Below are 20,630 nucleotides of genomic sequence, written 5' to 3'. Positions count from 1 at the left end.
AAGTCTCAGCAGAGTCTAAAGAGTACAAAACAAATGTTCTACTCTTGTAAAGTATCCAGAAAAGTACCAGTTGGTACCAAATGTGGTGTTTACCAGTGTAAGAAAGAGAGGATCATAAGATTCTGTACTGAAAAATCTGCAATGACTACAAACTAATTACCAGGAATATTTTAAAGTTCTTGTGTTATATTTTAAAGTCCTAAACTGCTCAGGGTTCGACTATTTTTTCCCCCCAATTTGTACCTAACCAAGAGATAAACATGTCTTACCAGTGTGTTTTCCTGTCATGCATCTATTAAATTGCCTTCATCTCACCTCCTATCTCCCAGGCAACAAATGAGATAGCCTTAAGCTCCTTAGATGTATTGATAATTTTTAATGTTGGCACAAAGGGGAATCTCCAGCATGTATTTGTGTCTCTCTACTTTGGAGAAAAGACAAGTAGTTACACAGGTTGAGGTAGGATGGGGATGACCCATGGGATTAGCAAATTTCATGCTAGTTTTCTACCAAATCAAGCAACATCTGAGTTCAGTAAAAGATAAGAACCGTCTCTAAGAGATTATCTATATCCCATGATAAACCTGACAGATGTGAAGTATACCAGCAGAGATGTTTTAAAGAAAGAAGATGTCAGACATAGCCTCTTCTTTCTGAAATATGAAAGGAATCCTCTTCTGCATTTCTCTTATGCTAAGGAATGCATTCTCTTCAAAGCTGAACTCCCTCCCAACTCATAGATCTGAACTTATTTATTTGTCATCTTTTTAATTGCATTTATTTGTTTGTTAAATCTATATTGTTATTTTTTTATATTCTTTTATTAACAGCTGTCTTATTAACAGTTTTGCCAGACCAGAAGGGTGGAATATAAATCAAATGAAAATAGAAGCCCTGACCGGGACAAGGAGTAGTGAATAGATATGGGGATCTTGTAAAATACATAAAATTAGAATATATCAGTGATGGCGAACTGATGGCACGTGTGCCAAAGGTGGCATGCAGCACCCTCTCTGTGGGCACACGAGCTGTCACCCCAGCTCAGCTCTGCCATGTATGAGTGTGTGCCTCCCGCTGGCCAGATGGTCTTCAGGGCTCCATTGTGTATGTATGGGGGCGGGGCGCATGCGTGGGGGCCAGGCACACATGCAGGGGAGTGCGCACATGCACAGGGGGAGGGGGACATGCAGGGAGCTGCATGTGCATGCACCACAGGGAGAGGCGCATGCACGGGGTGCATGCGGGGGCAGCTGTGCATCTGCAGGAGGTGGGGCGCATGCACAGGGGCTGCGCACGCATTGCATTTTGGGGGTTTGTGCACACATACATGCTTTGGGCACTCGGTCCAGAAAAGGTTTGGCATATATAATGGTATTCTAACAATAGGTTAGAGAATTGCAAAGATAAAAGTAGTAGAAGCAAGAGACCTTGATGTCTGTAGAAAGACAACACATGCTTTGTACAACATACAGTAACTGAATGTTCAAAGGCTGCAGTTCAAGAGAATCAGCATATTCTGTAGTACTTAAGATTTCATATAAGAATTTTTATGCTTCAACACTTGCATCAGAAACAAAATGCATATTGAAAAACAGTAAAACAAGAAATTAACCAGACCAGTCTTAGTGGGTTTTTAATCAGTGGGCATTGGATGGATTTTGGTCGGGGGTGGGGCAGGAACAGCAGTCAACATGTCAACTTCCACTGCAATAGTGTGGTACAGTTCAGAAAAATCTTTAGCACTTAAATTTTGTGGCATGTACAAATTGGGCCTCGAGTATTGTTGAAAAATGGCAGTTGTGGGTACAGGATTCGAAGCCTGTAGAAGGATAGAGCAGAAGACATCAAGGAGAAAGAGAGACAAAACTGTTGAAGATAGAAAGGGGAATTCTGGGATATCTTTAGCTTGATGTTATGTGTACCAATGAAGAAGAAAATCTTATTGAGCTTTTGACTTCCACCAGGCACGTAAAGCTTGGCAGTTTTGACAGAGAAATTGCAAAACTTCTCAGCTGAAGATTCCATCCAGATTCCACTCATCCAAGATGCATCTTATTCTACTGACAGCTCACCAATCAGTTGAGCAGCAGCTTTCTCATCCTGCACCCGATATGGTGCCTGGAAACCACTTTGATGAGAGAAGAAGGCTGGGAATTCTCTTGATTTTCCAAAGGTGGCCACACAGACTCCTTGAGTTTCCTGCAGAGGAAAGACAAGAAAGGTGAATTGAAAGGACACAATGCCATGTAGCAGAAATAGCTCAGACCCAGTGGAGCTTTCTCCTTTTAAAAATTGGATAACAATCTCTTAACGTTGGCAGCATTACTTCTATTACATGCACAACATTGTTTATCATGGGCTAGAAATTATAATGTGGTTGAACTGTACTGTGTACTGTAAAGTGTACTGTATTTATTATTTAGTTCAATTACATGAGACATAGAACATATCTGCCCTGCTCCCTGGGACTCCATAGATCCAGATGCCTAATATATCTTGGAGCTATACAGTGAAAGACTTTGCAAGTAATAGCAAGCATTTTCAGTTAGGCCAGACATGTCTTGGCAACCAATTCAAAAACTTCAGAATTAATATGTATCCTGCAATGGTGGGACAAACCTCCCAATGGTCTAAACACTGCATTCTGGAATAGTTCCCATAACTAAATCCTTTCCTAAACCAGCTACATGCAAACAATTTTAATTGCATCTCTAGCTGCTAGGAAATACAGGGATATTGATTTTGATACTTTAATACATTATTTTAGTAACAGTATTTATTTGTCCCCTTTAAAGCCAAAGTATTACAAATGAAGATCAATAAAATATCAAATTAAACAAATAAAATAGGGAAACATCTCATTTAAAAACACAGACCTGTAAATTGCTTAAGATCATTCAGCAAAAATGTTTTGACAATCTTCTAAAACTAAACAAGAAGATCCCACAATCAAAAGTTACCACAGAAAAAGTACCATCCAACATTTCCAGCATTTTATGCATTTTAAAATATATGTAAACTCCAAATACCCACAGATCAGGGGTGAAATCCAGCAGGTTCTAACAGGTTCTGGAGAACCGGTAGTGGAAATTTTGAGTAGTTCGGAGAACCAGCAAATACTATCTCTGGCTGGCCTCAGAGTTGGGTGGGAATGGAGATATTGCTGTATCCTTCCCCTGCCATACCCACCAAGCCATGGCCACAGAACCGGTAGGGAAAAATTTTGGATTTCACCCCTGCCACAGATCCCTTCAATCTCTCTTTCAAATGGGCAAAGATCCCACTTCTTAGCATACCAAGGCCTGACATTTTGAGACATTGGGCCGGGGTGAAATCTAAAATTTTTCCCTACCAGTTCTGTGGGCGTGGCTTAATTGGTGGGTGTGGCTTTGTGGTCCAATGACTGGGTGGGTGTGGCCAATAACAATAAATAATAAAATATACAAAACAATAAGAGGTACCAAAAACCAACTTTCACACTTTACATACACACATCACAACACAACACAACTGACTCACACACAATGTAAAAGCAGCTGCACCTCACCCAATCTGGCTTCCAGCCCATTTCTGTTCGATTCTTTCAGAGTCACTGTGAGTTTTTTGACCAATTTTTTTTTTCTAATCAGGAAACATACCAGTCTACCAGGCTTGCTTTAGTCTAGCAGAGCCATACCAGTCTACTTGCCTTTTTTGGGAGTGCACCGGTCTATCTTCTTTAAAAATAGAGGCACCGGTCTACTAGCCGCCTACAGCGCTGATCAGCTGTAGTGCAGCCCTTTGAAGCGCCGCAGCAGTCATTTAAGGCCGTTTGCAGCTGTATCACCACCGAGAGCTTCAGGGACAGAGAAGAGGAACAGCGAGGCATGGGTGGTGGGGGGGGGCAGGGATTTTTGCTACCAGTTCTCCGAACTACCTGCCCCCCACCGCTACCGGATCGCGTGATCTGGTCCGAACCAGGAGCATTTCACCCCTGCATTGAGCCAATTCTATAATGTTATAGCTTACCAGATACTCCAGTGTTCTGCCAATATCAAGTATAGACTTAACACCTGCAGAAATTACAGCAACTGGAGTACGACTTAACTCAGTCAGATCAGCACTCACATCCAAAGCTGAAAAAGATAAAATATCAGTACAAATTCTGGAGGAACCTCTCACATATTAAGCAATTTCTTTCATGATTGCTAAATATTAAATATTAAATATGCTATAATGAAATAACACATGAAATTGCCCCAAAGGTACTTTTCCAAAAGGCAATTTAACTTTTTTCCCCCTTGAAAACCTTTTGCTTCTCATCCAAGAAGCTTCTTTCGTTCTGAATGATTGGGAATGGAAGGAATCCATTCATCCTTCCATATGGAGTTGCCTTATGCTATTAATGATCCATCTCCCCTGGTCAGAACTCACTCCAGGCTAAGATTGAGTAGGCACTAGCCTGATGTCAACCTTGAAAAATTCCAAAAAACACAATAAAAATTTGAAAAGCAGTTAAAGGTCCACATTGTGAGCCAATTTGCCCCCTCAAAGATTAAATAATACTTTGTACTACAAACAGGGTGAAAATGTCCGAAAAAAGAAAGGTAAAATGGTCTGGGCTTGAAAATGTCAAGCTCAACAACTCAAAGAAAACAAAATAAGAGGGTACCTTTTGGGGATTGATATACCTATCACTAAAATTCTGATTGTGTTTATCTATTAATAACTTAACCCAAGTGGTACATTATACTGTAACAGTTTTTGAATCAAGGTATCTAAAAGCTGCTAGCTTAAGTAATGCATTAAAAAATCCAGGATCCATTACTCCAATGGAATTGACATTTCCAGGATATCCAGACCAGTTTATTCACAAAGTTGTGACTGTTGCAGCAGCCCTATAGCATGAGATCATGATTTTTGATGCTTCTTGCCAATTGCCCATGAGTAAAGTCAATGAGGAAGCCATCAGGAATTTTCTGCTTCTACTGCTTTTTTGCCCAACCCTGTCTGTTTAGGTAAGGAAATATTGACGTATTACTCAATTTTGTTTGCCACTGCAATTATTTTTCTATTTTGATATGTAGTCTTAGATGGTGATAGGACTGTCCAGCATTGGGGTTAAAAAAATGGTCAGATACACAGATTAACAGAGTTGGAAGGGACTTTATAAGACATCTAGTCCAACCCTCCCGCCAAGCAGGAGACCCTACACCATTTCTGACAAATGGCAGTCCAATCTTTTCTTGAAAGCCTCCAGTGATGAAGCTCCCACAACTTCCAAAGGCAAGCTGTTCCATTGGTTGATTGTTCTGTCAGAAAATTTCTCCTTATTTCTAGGTTGAATCTTTCCTTGATCAGTTTCCATCCATTATTCCTTGTCTGGTCTTTGGGTGCCTTGGAAAATAGCTTGACCCCTTCCTCTCTGTGGCAGCCCTTCAAATATTGGAACACTGCTATCATGTCTCCCCTGGTCCTTCTCTTCACTAGACTAGCCATGCCCAGTTCCTGTAAGCCTAATTATAGTCCATAGAAAGGGTGTGTGTGTCACAGTCAGCAGGCAGAGAGACAGTCATGGAGGAACACAGAATAAATTCTTAAGTGTTATCTATCATGGTTTATTTTTTTAACAGGAAACTGGTGGAGCAAAGAGACATAGTAATCTAATAAAGAGAGGGAAAATGAGAGAGAGATTTGGAGCAACTCAGTCTAGTTGAATGACAGAATTGCTTTGACAGGCTTTCAAGATTCTGTTACATTACCCTCTTAACAATGAAGATCCTTCCTTACACCAAGAGGTTTTTTTGCCATCTTTGCAGGACTTTACATGATTTCTATTCTGTTGTCAAGTATTGAAAAGAATGTTGAAAGTGTTGAAAAGAAGGACTAGGGATGACATGATAGCGGAGTTTCAATATTTAAGGGGCTGTCACAAAGAAGACCACCTGTTGTCCAAAGCACCTGTGGGCAGGACAAGAAGCAATGGATGGACACTAATCAAGGAGAGAACCAACCTAGAACTAAGGAGAAATTTCCTGATAGTTAGAACAATTAATCAGTGGAATGACTTGCTTCCAGAAGTTGTGGGTGCTACAACACTGGCGGTTTTTAAGAAGAGATTGGACAAGCATTTGTCTGAAAGGGTATAGAGTTCCCTGCTTGAGCAGAGAGTTGGACTAGAAGACCTCTGTTATTCTACTAAAAAGAGTTGCTAAAAAGTCAGTGCAGCAAAAAGTCCATCAGCAAAACAGGCCGCCTCTTCTTGGACTGAGAACAAGTGGTCAAATGCCAAAGATGCTTGTTCTATACTATTCTAAATGGATTGCCAATTTCAGAAAGAACAAAAATCTTAAAACAAAATTCCCCATCTATGGAATCAACAGAGATACAGGAATTTTGTGCAATTGCAGGCTTGGTCATAAAACTGACTAGCATGGGTCCGATTCTCATTAGGATTTCTATCACAGTAGATTTGCATCTTCATCTCCTTTGCCGATTCCCGACATCCCCGAAAGGATGTCGGCAGTTTTTGAAAGATAAATGCATTAATAATAAATTTACTACACTCTTTACATGTAATAAATCTGATACATTGTTTAGTTTGGTTCTTAGGTAGAAATGGATTTTTTTTCTCTCTGCTCGGTCAGAAGTCTTTTTTAGCATCCATTATTTTTGAGACCCTGTAACTGGAAATCTTTATAAATATTATATGCAAGGCTCAGTGAAAAAATGCATTACACAGAAATACGAACAAAGGAAAGCTATATTAAATATTTTGAACAAATGAAGTTTATTTCTCTTTATATCAGTTACTTAGCCGGCTGTAGAGGAGAATATATGCTGAAACAGCACAACAACAAATAAGCTTTGAGTCCCTATTAGGGCTCCGTCAATAGGAGATAACAAAATGGTAGTTGGTTTCGTACAACAGCGTTTGGGAATTAAGGCTTTGTTTGTAATTAAAATGATGTTTGTCTTACTCTTTTCTCCTCCCCGGTGCACCCCTCCAATTCCTCCAGTTACAAACACTGGAATTCTTGCTTTGTGTGCCACAATCATGGTTCCCGCCACAGTAGTTCCACCAGACAATCCCTGTCATGAAACAATCAATAATTATTCAGATTTCATATTTCAATCAAATAAGCAATAAGTGATATGCATCAAAGGTTGAAATGTTTTCATAAAGTTAAGATGAGAATTTTTAAAACCATGATTTGTTAAACAATCCATAATGGCTTTCATCTACAATGCTAAGCTAAAATATTAGATTCCTATATTATTCTGAAGAGAAAAATATAACATTATGGTTTAGTGCAATGTGTGAACCAATCGTATGCCAATTCAGTCTGAAAATTCAGTTAAACTCCAACACGTCTATAGAGATTTTCAGTCACCCAGGTCATAGTTGTTTCAAAAGTGTTTTATTTAAAAAGGCAACTGGACTGTTTTTTGAGGAAGAAGTGAAACATCTTCCTCAAAAAACAGCCCAGCTCTCTTTTTTAAATAAAGCACTTTAAACCCCAATACTTCATATTTGGCTTATGGCATTATCTTTGATAACAAGGACCTGCCTTTATCCCCAAATGTTTTTCTCCTAGACATTTAGGCAATGGTGATAAGTAGTGTGGGAGGAATAGCTGAGGAAAAATTACAGGGTGTCATAATGAAGACTTCAAATATTTGAAGAGCTCTTGTACAAATGACATGTTCTCTGTTGCCTTGGACACCGAGATTAAAACTTATAAATAATATTTGCAGAAAAAGCTCTGTCTGGTGAAACATTAGGAAAAACCTCTGAATAGTAAGTACTACTCAGCAGTGAAAAGAACTCCTTCATCACCAGTCAGATTCAAGATGCTGAATGGATATCTGAGCCCTTTCACCAACTCTTAAGGTATTGTGACTCTATGAATTGAAAACCAAACATGAGGCTACCGGATATGTGGTAACTTCCAAGCATAAACAAAACAAATAGACTGAGAACTACTGTTCCTTTTCATGCTCACATGGAGTCAAACGGCCTTTTGCCTCCTTTTTATAGGCTGGATGAAAATCAGGGTGGCAATGCCAATGTTGCTGACTCCAGTGTGTAAAACTTGCTCTTGGGCTGCTTAGATTCCCTAGAAAATGAAGGCACTCTTTGAAAACGCTATGCTGAATGTAAGAAGGATGGAACAGGCAACTGTTTGGGGCTAGTGGATACATCTCGAATGTTGAGAGCACATTCATAAGGCATGTTATCAAATAGCTTCTATAAGTGGCTTACCTATTTACAGAAGAATGCCAAGATGTCTGGACAGAAAACAACTAAAAAAATCCCTCAGGCTTATGGTATAAAAGAGACTTCAATCTCTTTGTAGACAGAGACCACTCTAAACTAAGAAACAAATTCTGCTGATTATTTTCAACTTTTCTGTAGACATTATTGCTTGTCTGTGTCTGATTGCACTTCAGATAATTAGTTTCCTTAAGCAGCAGAGAGTAGCAAATCCATAAATGAAATTCAAGTGTATCTCAATGTGAAATGATACATATTTATTTGGAAATAGCATCTCCAAAGTTTCAAAGATCTAAGGAAAGTTCACCAAACTCTAGCTGCCAACTGGAGATAATTTTGCTTATTCCTAATCCCCTGTCAAAAAATACTCACTCAGTTTTTTGAGTACTGATTTCCAGATTCACTCACGGGAAAAATTCCACCAACTGACCCTTATCCCTGATTTATGTAACACAAGCAAATTAAAATGAGGAATTCCATCAAGTACCTGGCTGAGAACATAGGGGAAGTCTCTGCGAGAGACCTTCATTACGTCCTTGGCTGTTGCAAGAATGTCCAGTTCTTCATCTTGGAGGCCCACATGGATGTGGCCATTTAATATGCCAATAGTTGCTGGCACACACCCATTTGCTCTGACAATTTCTTCCACTTCCCTGGCCATGCTGGAAAATTCAATATATGACAACACAGACAGTGAAAGAAAAATGAAGAGGTTAAAACCCAAAATATTTAAGTTAACACAGAACCAGTGCCTTGGCGTCGTATCTCTGCAATGTCATCCCCAGCTTCCTAGTTAATACTGCTTGCAAAAATGTTACACTGTTAGCTCTGGTCCCTTATAAAACATACAAAGGATTGGTTAGCTTTCAGTTAACATAGTTTATTGGAGAAATCACAACCGATTGGTTGCAGTGACTTGAAACAGGCAACCTTCAAAAAGAAAAAAAGACTTCCTTGCAGTTAAGAAAGGACAATTGCTCCTCTGTTCATAAAATTGTTTCAAGGTAGTTATGTGCTGGGAAAAATATCTATCAGTCATAGCACTCCAGCATGAAGAGGGCGGTCTGACTATAGATGTATTTTTCCTCTAACATTTTATTCTGTTATAAACAAAGCTGAGCAAAGTCTAAAAAGTAAAAAATAGAAAAGATCAGCGTCACAAAGCTGTCTGAGTCACAAACAACTTTATTTAGGATTTCTCTCTGCTTTCTCTTTTTTCTTTATATAAGCGACAAATGAGAACTTTCAGATCCATCTGAATTACCAATTATCACATCAATTAATTACTTAATTAATTAATTGTTAATTACCAATTACCACACCAAGCAAGAAGACCTTCTGTGCACTAATTCCAATCGTGCTTTTTATAATTTTGTGAACAACAAACTTAATGCCTCGAGATCCATCCCACCACTAAAAGAATCTAATGGCAAAGAAAATAATGATGGAACAGTTAAAGCAAACCTCTTTAACACATTCTTCGGCTCAATCTTTGTTAACAGTAATGGCTCATACCCGACATTCCCCAGCCGCACCAACAGCAACCTAACACATATAGATTTCACTGAAGAAAATGTTGAAAAAGCTCTTCACAAACTGAAACCATCCCTATCTATAGGACCTGATGGACTATGTGCATACTTCTTAAAAAAGCTTTCCTCTAATATAGCTGAACCCCTAAGCATAATCTTTGGAAAAGCCTTCACGACCAGTTCCCTTCCCAAACTTTGGTCACTAGCCACAGTCATCCCTGTCTTCAAAAAAGGAGACCCCAGCTTGGTTGAAAATTACAGACCTATCTCTCTATGCTGTGTCACCTGTAAAGTTATGGAACCTATCATCAACCAATCCATTACCCTCCACCTAGAAACAAACAATCTACTCTCTAATAAGCAATTTGGTTTCAGAAAAAAGTTATCATGTAACTTACAACTTCTTCACTGCAAAAACATATGGACTACAAATCTTGATCAAGGCAAAACAATATATGCAATTTACATAGACTTCTGTAAAGCTTTTGACTCAGTGGTACATGACAAACTTCGCCTAAAACTAAAATCCTACGGCATCTCCGGACCCCTCCACAATTGGATAACAGCGTTCTTGTCTAACAGACAACAAGTGGTCAAAATAGGCAGTGCCATATCAAATCCTGTTCCTGTTAATAGCGGCGTTCCCCAAGGCAGTGTTCTTGGACCAACACTCTTTATATTATACATTAATGATCTCTGTGACCATATTAAAAGTAATTGTGTTCTCTTCGCTGACGATGTCAAAATATTTAACACTACCAACAATACAACTACCCTTCAAAAAGACCTTGACTTTGTGTCAGAATGGTCAAAAACTAGGCAACTCTAAATCTCAACCAGCAAATGCTCTGTTTTACACATTGGAAAAAAGAATCTAAACACTAAATACAAACTCAATGGACATTACCTTACAGATGACCCCCACCCTGCTAAAGACCTTGGAGTTTTCATATCCAATGATCTAAGTGCCAAAGCCCACTGCAACTACATAGCTAAAAAGGCTTTAAGAGTTGTAAACCTAATCTTACTTAGCTTCTTCTCCAGAAACACTACATTGCTAACCAGAGCTTATAAAACATTTGCTAGACCTATTCTTGAATATAGCTCACCTGTCTGGAACCCATACCACATTTCAGACATCAATACAATTGAACGTGTCCAAAAATATTTTACAAGAAGAGTTCTCCACTCCTCTGAATACAACAAAATATCTTATGCCACCAGACTTGAAATCTTGAATTTAGAAAACTTAGAACTCCGCCGCCTTCGACAGGACCTGTGTTTAACTCATAGAATCATCTATTGCAATGTCCTTCCTGTTGAAGACTACTTCAGCTTCAATCATAACAATACAAGAGCAAACAATAGATTTAAACTCAATGTTAACCGTTTCAATCTTGCAGAAACTATGACTTCTGTAACAGAGTTATTAGTGCTTGGAACACACTAACTGACTCTGTGGTCTCTTCTCAAAATCCCCAAAGCTTTAACCAAAGACTATCTACTATTGACCTCACCCCATTCCTAAGAGGTCTATAAGGGGCGTGCATAAGAGCACAAACGTGCCTACCGTTCCTGTCTTATTGTTTCCTTTCATTATATCCAATTAATATAGTTATCACATACTTATGCTCATATATATGCTTATATATTATATAGTTACTTTTATGCTTATGCTTATATATACTGTTGTGACAAATAAAATAAATAAAATAAAAAATAAAATCTATGCTCTCTGTTTGAGAGGCAATTGCAGTAATAGCCCTTAGACTTATATATCGCTTCACAGTGTTTTACAGCCCTCTCTAAGCAGTTTATAGAGTCAGCATATTACTCCCAACAATCTGGGTCCTCATTTTACTGACTTTGGAAGGATGGAAGTCTGAGTCAACCTTGAACCGGTGAGAATTGAACTGCTGAACTGCAGGCAGCCGGCAAGCAGCAGAAGTAGCCCGCATACTGCATTCTAACCACTGGGCCACCACAGTTCTTGGGAGGGTCTGATTCTCTCATTCTACTGTTACCCTCTTTGAGTCCTGTGCTAAAACCAGTGGTTGGGGGAAGATCAGATAATCAGTCTCATATGACACAACCGCCATCCCTTTTGTACATGCATTATGATATCATTCCCATATCCAGAAAAAGTGGAGCTTGCAGTGCTGAAAAAAGGAGATGGAGCTGAAAATGGCCAGTCCTGTAAGGTTGACAGTTAAAGTATCTGCCTTACTACCGGTAGTCCTTAGTCTTTTGATGACTGTTTGAAGTTATGAAAGCCAAAGCACCCCTGGTCCAGGGGTAAAATGCTCCCGGTTCTGACTGGATCACCAATCTGGCAGCGATGGTGGTGGGTGGTTCGGAGAACCGGTAGCAAAAATCTCTGCCCCCCCCACCCCCCCGCCATGCCCAGCTAAGCCATGTGATTATCAAATGGTGTTTTTTTTACTTTTAAAAGCATTTTTTCTTCAGCCGGAAAAATGCTTTTAAAAATTAAAAAAAAGCCTCTGATGATCACGCGGTTAGGCTGGGATCATCAGAGGCTTTTAAAAGCATTCTTTTACAACCTCTTTGTCCGAAGAGGTTGTAGAAAAAATGCTTCTAAAAGTAAAAAAAAAAAGGTGGCCACGCCCACCCAGTCACATTACCCCCCCCACCAAACCACACCCACAGAACTGGTAGTAACAAATTTTACATTTCACCACTGCCCTGGCCATTGTAAATGGTTATGTTGCTCCTCCATGGTCTCATGACAGCATGTCAGGCTAGTCAGCTCTATGACCTGTCATGGCTTTCTTTGCTCAGATGACTGTTATTAGTGATTTGAATTTGTTTAATGAACGTAATGTTCAGTTAATGTCCGCCACAGAAAAGTGCTAAAAAATTACAGTTTGGAAAACCAGCAGTGGAAATTTTGAGTAGTTCGGAGAACCGGCAAATGCCACCCTGGCTGGCCCCAGGGTGGGGTGGGAATGGAGACTTTGCAATATCCTTCCCCGAGGAGTGGGGAGGGAATGGGGATTTTGCAGGATCCTTCCCCTGCTACACCCCACCAAGCCACACCACACCCACCAAGCCACGCTCACAGAACCGGTAGTAAAAAAATTTGGATTTCACCACTGAACTGAGGCAAATCTATAGGAAACCAATAAAAATGGGGTCTCTTCGAAACTCTTCATTTCCAGGGTCCCCATATCTGGACTGTGCTTTGTTTTCATACTCCAACTGAATTTCTCCCCTCCACCTGCTCCCCAGTTTCTCACAGGGCTTGTGGGAAGAGGACACATGTCTGCATCAACCTGAAACTGTCAATAAGTAATTATAAAGGTAACGGTAAAGATTCCCCTCACACATATGGGCTAGCTGTTCCAGGCTCTACAGGGCGGCGCACATCTCCGTTTCAAAGTCAAAGACGTCACCTCCGTGGTCATGTGGCCGGATGACTAAACACCAAAGGAGCACGGAACGCTGTTACCTTCCCACCAAAGGTGGTCCCTAATTTTCTACTTGCATTTTTACGTGCTTTCGAACTGCAAGGTTGGCAGAAGCTGGGACAAGTAACGGGAGCTCTATTATGCAACACTAGGGATTTGAACTATAACTATAAACTATAAATATATAAATTATATATAACATTTATATTATATTATATTATATTAATATATTTTTAATATTAATATATTATTATATTATATTATATTATATTATATTATATTATATTATATTATATTATATTATATTATATTATATTATTTTATTTTATTTTATTTTATTTTATTTTATTTTACATATGGATAGTTTCTTAGAATAACAGCCCACAACATTTTGGGCACAAGGGACTGGTTCTGTGGACAGAAGTTTTCCACAGACTGGAGGAGGCATGGTTTCCTGTGCTGCCTTCATCCTGTGGATGAGGCTTTGCTTGTTTACATTGCCTGGTTCTGGTATACTGCAGCCCAGTGCCAGTCCACAAACTGGGGTTTGGGGACCTCTGTCTTAGAGAACATAGCAGAAAAAGAAAAATTTCCTGAGCATGTTTTTACTTGGGTAGGTGCAAGTAGGAGAATGTCCAAGATTATCTAGAAAGCCCATCCACTTAATTGAAGCATCAGATAAAAGCTTGAAGTAGCCCACCTCAGATTCTGTGGATATGGCATGCCATGTGTGACTATAGTGCTCTCCAAGGCAACAACTGGCTTTCTACTCTCCACAGCTTCTTTTACCAAGGGATGAATGTTGAAGTCACCATCTAAAATAAAATATATTTAACTACTCATTATTAATGATTCAAGAACGAACTAACCTGCATTTCTTTCTTTCATCCATTTAGAACCAAATGTCACGTTTATGACATGCAATTGATAAGGTTTTATTTTCTTATGCCCAGACAATGCTTAGATGTTACTGCCAGAATAATATGTTAACAATTAATTGTGATAAATATAAAGTAGACATGTTTAGAGTTAGGCAGAAACCCCCCCCCAATAAATGACATGTTGGACAAACAGAAATTACCGTATTTTTCAGAGTATAAGACACACCTTTTCCCCCTAAAAGAGGGTGAAAATTTGGGTGCATCTTATACACCAAATGTAGCCCCCCCCACCCGCCCCTACACTTTGGCCTCTGCCTCAGCAAACAGCCTGTTTCAGCTTCAGCACAGCCTGATTAGCACAAGCAGCTGATTGTTGGTTGGATCAGCCTCCCAACCCTCAGCTGTTTCAGGCTGCAGGGATTGCCATTGCCTGTTGCCGCATGGGCCTCTGCTGTTTGTTGCAAGGAGGCAAATTGCTGGGAGGCAGATTTTTTTTTCTTATGCTAATCAGGTTGTGCTGAAAATGAAACTAAAAGCTGCAAGGAGGAAAATTGCTGGGAGGCAGAGGCAGATTTTTTTTTCTTATTTTCCTCCCCAAAAAAGGTAGGTAGGTGCGTCTTATAGTCCAGAGCATCTTATACTCCGAAAAATACAGTAATCTAGTTTTCTCTTAATACTAACCTGAAATTTAATATTTCAAGCTGAAGGAATTTTTAAATAAAAACATTAAGATGAAAGGCTAGTCCAAACCAGAATGTTTCCCTTAGATTCCAGACCAAGCCTGGCAGCAGACAGGTGTGCCTTATTCTCAGGTTATTAAAGCACAAATTATAATACCAGATATTATATGGGATGAAAATATAAGGCTTATATTAACTTGATCAAGTATATATCTTCCAACAATAATCTTAAAAATGGTTTTATGGGTCCTAAAAAGTACCCAAACTATTTGAGGATGGAAATCAGGACATAACCATTGTTTTTTCCAGCACATCAACACATTACCTATTAGCTAATTATGATCCATGATTTATGTAAGCCCATAAAATAATTCTGGTTAGTACAAATCACAATCCTACTTCAAAAAGCATAACTCATTTATACAAAATACAGTGGTTAAAAAATAGATATAAATATTGGAAATGAAATTGCATAATATTTACATTAAATAATTATCTATAGAATTGTAACTGTTTATTATATTACATTTTACATTTTTTGTTGTATTTTTTCACTCATATTCATTCATGTTTATAGAGTTTTTTTTAAATATGCATGTTTTGTGTTTTGTTCCTTTTTTGTCATTATTTTAAGAGCAATTCAAAATTATTTTAAAAATTGTAATTGAAAAATTACATATTTAAGTCATATTTCTTACAATGTGAACAAATCAGGCAAATGTGCAATTTGGATAGAGAATCAGAGATATGTCCTTAAGGTTGAATAGGATAAATACCCCTTCCTGGTATAATAATTAAAACAGAAACCCTAGACCGAGACATATTTTTTTTTATTAGACAATTTTTATGAAAAGTGGGTATTATTGTGTAATATTATAGAATATTTCCATCTGCTGCATTATAGGGGAGATATAAGCCATTTTATTTTCATTAGGTTTCTGTTATAACAATCAGTTAGAAAATCTCCTCTACCATCTACAGAATATAATTGTCCATTTATTCAAAAGATCAGAGGTTATTTGTTTAGATTTATATAATTACCCATCTGGCTACAGTCGTTCTTGTTAAAATAAAGTTTAAAAATAAAGAAGTACAATATAGGTCATTGTTAAAACACACAAAATACAAGCCAAAGAAGAAACAATAGCTGACAAAACAAAACCCACAAAATAATATCAAACCATCCAGATATCACTAAATTGAGTTTAAAACAGAAATATTTTCTTTTTTAAAAAGTTATTTAAGAATGTTTACATAGAATGAAAAAAGAAATGCAAGAAATTAAAGAGAGAAAAGAAAGTAACTTTTTTAGAATATATGAATAACTTCAATCTTTTTAACAATTACAATCTTATTATACCCCTTCCCTTTTAGATATCATACAAATCCCTTTGGCCCCTAATTTAATCACATCTTTCTTAAATCTTAAGAATCTTAAGAATTGTGGACTTAAATCTTAAGTCCACAAATCATCATTTCTTTCAAAAACAGAGGCATTTTCATGATAGCCTGAAGCCCTTATAATCTACACAATCTATAAAATTGTTTATTTTTCATTTGAAAATCTAGAATTAAGATAATGGCATTTCTTTTTGCCCTCTCTCAGTTTTACTCTGCGACTTAATTTCAAATCTACCTAATGATTTTGCATGGCTTAATTTGGCTTAATATTATATATTTTATTCTTTATTGCACTGATGTCTTATCAATATATTTTCATCAGGAGGTGGGTAAAGTTGAAAGAAATGTGAAAACCAGGAGTCTGGTAGCAACTTTCCTGATTAGCAAATGTTGTTCAAAAGGCATACACTCTGTGATGATTAAAACTGGAACTTTAATAAAGAAAATAGAATTTGGTCCATTCATTTAAAATGGAAAGCAAACCAAATTCTGTGAATCTTCAGTACAGACACAAAATTCCATTTTTAAGTTTCATGCAAGTTAAATTATGCCTGCCTCTTTTACATTTGATCACCCTAGCCTCCATAATAAAGGAGTAACCTTTTCAGGGTACACTCACTATGCAAAGATCTTCTCAAACAGGATAGATAATGAGCCAATGCAGCATTGCTATTCCACAATACAAAGGTGGCCTTCCAATCATTTTTTGCCAGAACAGAAAACCAATTCATGAGTGCAGATCTGCAAAAAGTGAAATGGTGGTAAATGCGATACACAAAATAAAAATATTTGTGTTATAGAAGAATGTGTAAAAATCCAGACAGGGTTCAGGCTGACAGATTAAGCAATAACACAACTTGTTTGATTGTCACTTTGATTGCAAACCCAGCCAGAATATGTTTTGTAACCACGATAAATTCAAATCATGGTTTTGCGGAATGTGTGAACCCAAGGTAGTAAGCTAGTATCATCTCCATTCAGATCAGTAATAGAACTGAAAACATTCTAGTGGCATTGGACTGGAACTGATTATTATTTTAGTTCTACTTAGACCCAATTCTATTTAACCACATGATTTGAGTAATATGTGAAGACATCTATTATTACATTGCAACTTGAAATGAATCACTGTAAAAATGGGAACACATTAAAGGAATCTGTGAAATTTATATATCAATTCTCATGAATGAAGGCAAATATACGTGTCCCAGGATAATGTTGCAGTTCATCAGGACCAGAGGTTTAGTGTTCAGACTTGTGCTAGAGCCCAATTCCCAGGGAATTTCTCTCTACCAGAATGTGCACATACAGACTGAATTCTGTAATATGCTAATTCTTTTCACTAGGCTAAAAAGTCCTTTGAATAAATTATCTGTACATGGTTCAAAGATAAGTAGAATAGTCGGATCTTTAACTGTAGCAGAGCACTTTAAACCAGAGGTCTCCAACCTTGACAACTTTAAGACTTGTGGACTTCAACTCCCAGAATTCCTCAGCCAGCTTTGCTGGGAGTTCAATTCCACAAGTCTTAAAGTTGCCAAGGTTGGAGACCCCTGCTTTAAACTGTCGCCTTGTGCAGCAAAGGAGCAAGCGAGTTGTGTCCTTCCATACTTAAAAAGATTAATGTAGACATTAAAACCTAAACATCTCTGTTGTGCTATGTTGTATTTTAAAAGCATAATTCCAAATCCTTTCAGAAGTGCAACCCTACTTCAGTCTCAGTTGGGATCTCAACTAACATTGTACAAAATAGCAAAAGCTATTTCAGCAAACAGCTCTGCAGGTTGTGTGTGTGGGGGGGGGAACAGTTTTCTTTTTATCTTGTAACATTTTTGTTTCTTCTTCTATTAAAAACAATTTAAAACATTTTGTAGGATTATTTCTTGTAGTCAGTTTTAACCTCATCAATTTGAATTACAGCCTTGTATCTATTACTCCCCTTCAACATTGCAAAAAGTATCTTTGGCCTCCTAGATTAAAAACTTGTGACTCTAGTTCAGATACCAAGGAATATGCCTCTCAATCAAATCCTGTTTGGTTTAATTTCAAATCAGCTTAAACCTCTGTCCAAGCTTACTTTAAAAATTAAGCAAGTTTCACCAGTGTGTTTTTAAACCTCCCCATCTATTTCAGCCAATACGGTACAGTATACTCAGTAAACTATTTTGGATTTTCATGGTGAGAAATTTTTGTTTCCAGCCCGTCTGGTGATCTAACATTTAAAGTTCTAACATTAATCTCTGTTCTGAGAAAAAGATAGTCATATAGCCAACTCCTTACCTCTGGCATCTGTTTCTTGCGATTATACGCTGATTGAAATTTTAATGGGGGCTGGGTGGAATTGCAACAGAAGAATCTTGGTGGCTTCAGCTGTGCTGCATTTCAGCTCCAGATAGTGTTGACCAACTCCATTTATCATTAACATTAACAGAAAAAAACAGGTGGCAGGCTGGAACCATTCAATGCTCTGAAGAAAGGGGAGACTAAAATATCAAATTTCCAGCATCAGTTGAGAAATTTCCTTTTGAGAAATTAAAAGCAGATTTGAATAAATCTGAGGCACTATATTTTCAGAAAAGTTAAATGAAAGTTCAAAAGATAACAGTATTGCAAAAAGTAGTTTTTGTCAATTTATCATCCAAAATAAGATTAATGTGCCTCTGTCTAGAACCTGACTTGCATCCATCCTGGCTATTCATTATTTGTTGAAACTTCTAGCACTATTAGCTGTGAGGATTTAAATTTTAGTTGATTGAAATAAGACCCTCATCACTTGCTCAGTCAAGGAGCTATTCAGATATAAACTAATAAAAATAACTGCCCATGCCGAGGACAGGAGGACAGATGAAGTTATATTTCTGCTGGTGATATGTGTCTATTGATACGTTGATCAACTGATTCATGTATTATCGCAAATTGTAATTTAATCATTTTATCAAATTCGTCATAGTTGGGTTTACACGACATGCTAAGTTATAATGCTTAAAAACAAAAATATCTGAATTCACAGAATATGTTCAAAACCAATTATTTAATAAACAAATAATGTATTAATCCATCTTCCTGAGTTTACATTTTCATTAACCCATAAATCAACACTGAGTTAACACAATGAGTCCCAAATTGGTGGAACATATTTTAACTTAAGTAACAAATAACAAATAACAACAACAGAGTTGGAAGGGACCTTGGAGGCCTTCTAGTCCAACCCCCTGCCCAGGCAGGAAACCCTACATCATCTCAGACAGATGGTTATCCAACATTTTCTTAAAAATTTCCAGTGTTGGAGCATTCACAACTTCTGCAGGCAAGTCATTCCATTTATTAATTGTTCTAACTGTCAGGAAATTTCTCCTCAGTTCTAAGTTGCTTCTTTCCTTGATCAGTTTCCACCCATTGCTTCTTGTTCTACCCTCAGGTGCTTTGGAGAACAGCCCGACTCCCACTTCTCTGTGACAGCCCCTGAGATATTGGAACACTGCTATCATGTCTCCCCTAGTCCTTCTTTTCATTAAACTAGACATATCCAGTTCCTGCAATCGTTCTTCATATGTTTTAGCCTCCAGTCCCCTAATCATCTTTGTTGCTCTTCTCTGCACTCTTTCTAGAGTCTCAGCATCTTTTTTACATCGTGGCGACCAAAACTGTATGTCATTCCTTAGTACAAAAATCCTAGTTTTTTCAATGTTTCTTAAAATAGCAAATTATTCATTTTAACTGAAAATATAGATTGAATTTATTTAAAGTGAATGAAACAGATGTCATGTTTCTTGTACCATTTATTTTGCATTTAATGATTTATTCCAAAGGTTGTTTTTTAAGAGGCAACTAGACTTAGATGTTTCACTTCTCATCCAAGAGCTGGTCAGAGCTGAAGAAGCTTCTTGGATGAGAAGCAAAACGTCTTCAAAGAAAAACCAGAAAGTCCAGTTGCCTCTTGAAAAACCACCTTTGGGACAACCATGACCTGGATGACTGAGAACCTCCACGGACATTTAATGATTTAGTTTTTAATGTTCTTATTAGTTTTTAATAGAACTCTTAACAGTATTCCGTTAACGGGGAAACTAAAAACACTTTTTCCTGCACTTTAGGATGGTCCTTGCTGTGACAAGTAGCAGCAACATAATAAGCTTGCGTGAGAAGTCACCCTGAGTCAAGAAATGACCGAAGATCTGAATTTTTATTTCTACACGTGTCCTAAATATTCATATACAGGCGCTGTATACACAGAATCTGCTTAAGTGCATTGGCGAAGCTGAAAACGTCAATAAACCCCGGCTTTGACATGTTTTGTTTTTATTGCCTGAAGAAGAATCCTTCCTCACACAACGCGAAGGGCAACAGAAACAACAAGCCAAATGCGATTTAATTTCAGCACGTCAACCCACCCACCACGTGCAGACCCGCGATGGCTTTCCAATGTTTCCTTCGCCGCCGCCCCCACCCCA

At 37.9% G+C, this 20,630-nt stretch overlaps 1 protein-coding gene across 3 annotated transcripts in view; it reads right to left on the bottom strand.

The window, feature by feature from the left end:
* The window catches only part of LOC131202527 (uncharacterized), a 50,874-nt gene extending 32,302 nt beyond the window's left edge, over nucleotides 1-18,572 (bottom strand). The window contains exons 1-7 of one of the 3 annotated variants that reach the window (XM_058191622.1): nucleotides 18,460-18,572; nucleotides 16,799-16,920; nucleotides 13,918-14,032; nucleotides 8,745-8,919; nucleotides 6,960-7,071; nucleotides 4,009-4,115; nucleotides 2,073-2,199 (exon numbers count right to left, since the gene is read on the bottom strand). In XM_058191622.1, coding sequence (XP_058047605.1) covers nucleotides 2,073-2,199; nucleotides 4,009-4,115; nucleotides 6,960-7,071; nucleotides 8,745-8,919; nucleotides 13,918-14,032; nucleotides 16,799-16,910 — 748 coding nt within the window. In that variant the 5' untranslated portion in view covers nucleotides 16,911-16,920; nucleotides 18,460-18,572. The remainder of the gene's footprint in view (nucleotides 1-2,072; nucleotides 2,200-4,008; nucleotides 4,116-6,959; nucleotides 7,072-8,744; nucleotides 8,920-13,917; nucleotides 14,033-16,798; nucleotides 16,921-18,459) is intronic. The other 2 variants (XM_058191624.1, XM_058191625.1) reach the window with 2 other exon arrangements.
* Between the last annotated feature and the right edge of the window lie 2,058 nt (nucleotides 18,573-20,630).

Source organism: Ahaetulla prasina, chromosome 7 (genome assembly GCF_028640845.1).
Source record: "Ahaetulla prasina isolate Xishuangbanna chromosome 7, ASM2864084v1, whole genome shotgun sequence".
NCBI lineage: Eukaryota > Metazoa > Chordata > Lepidosauria > Squamata > Colubridae > Ahaetulla > Ahaetulla prasina.
Note: the sequence above shows the minus strand (reverse complement) of the source record. Positions and strands in the feature narration are given on the sequence as shown.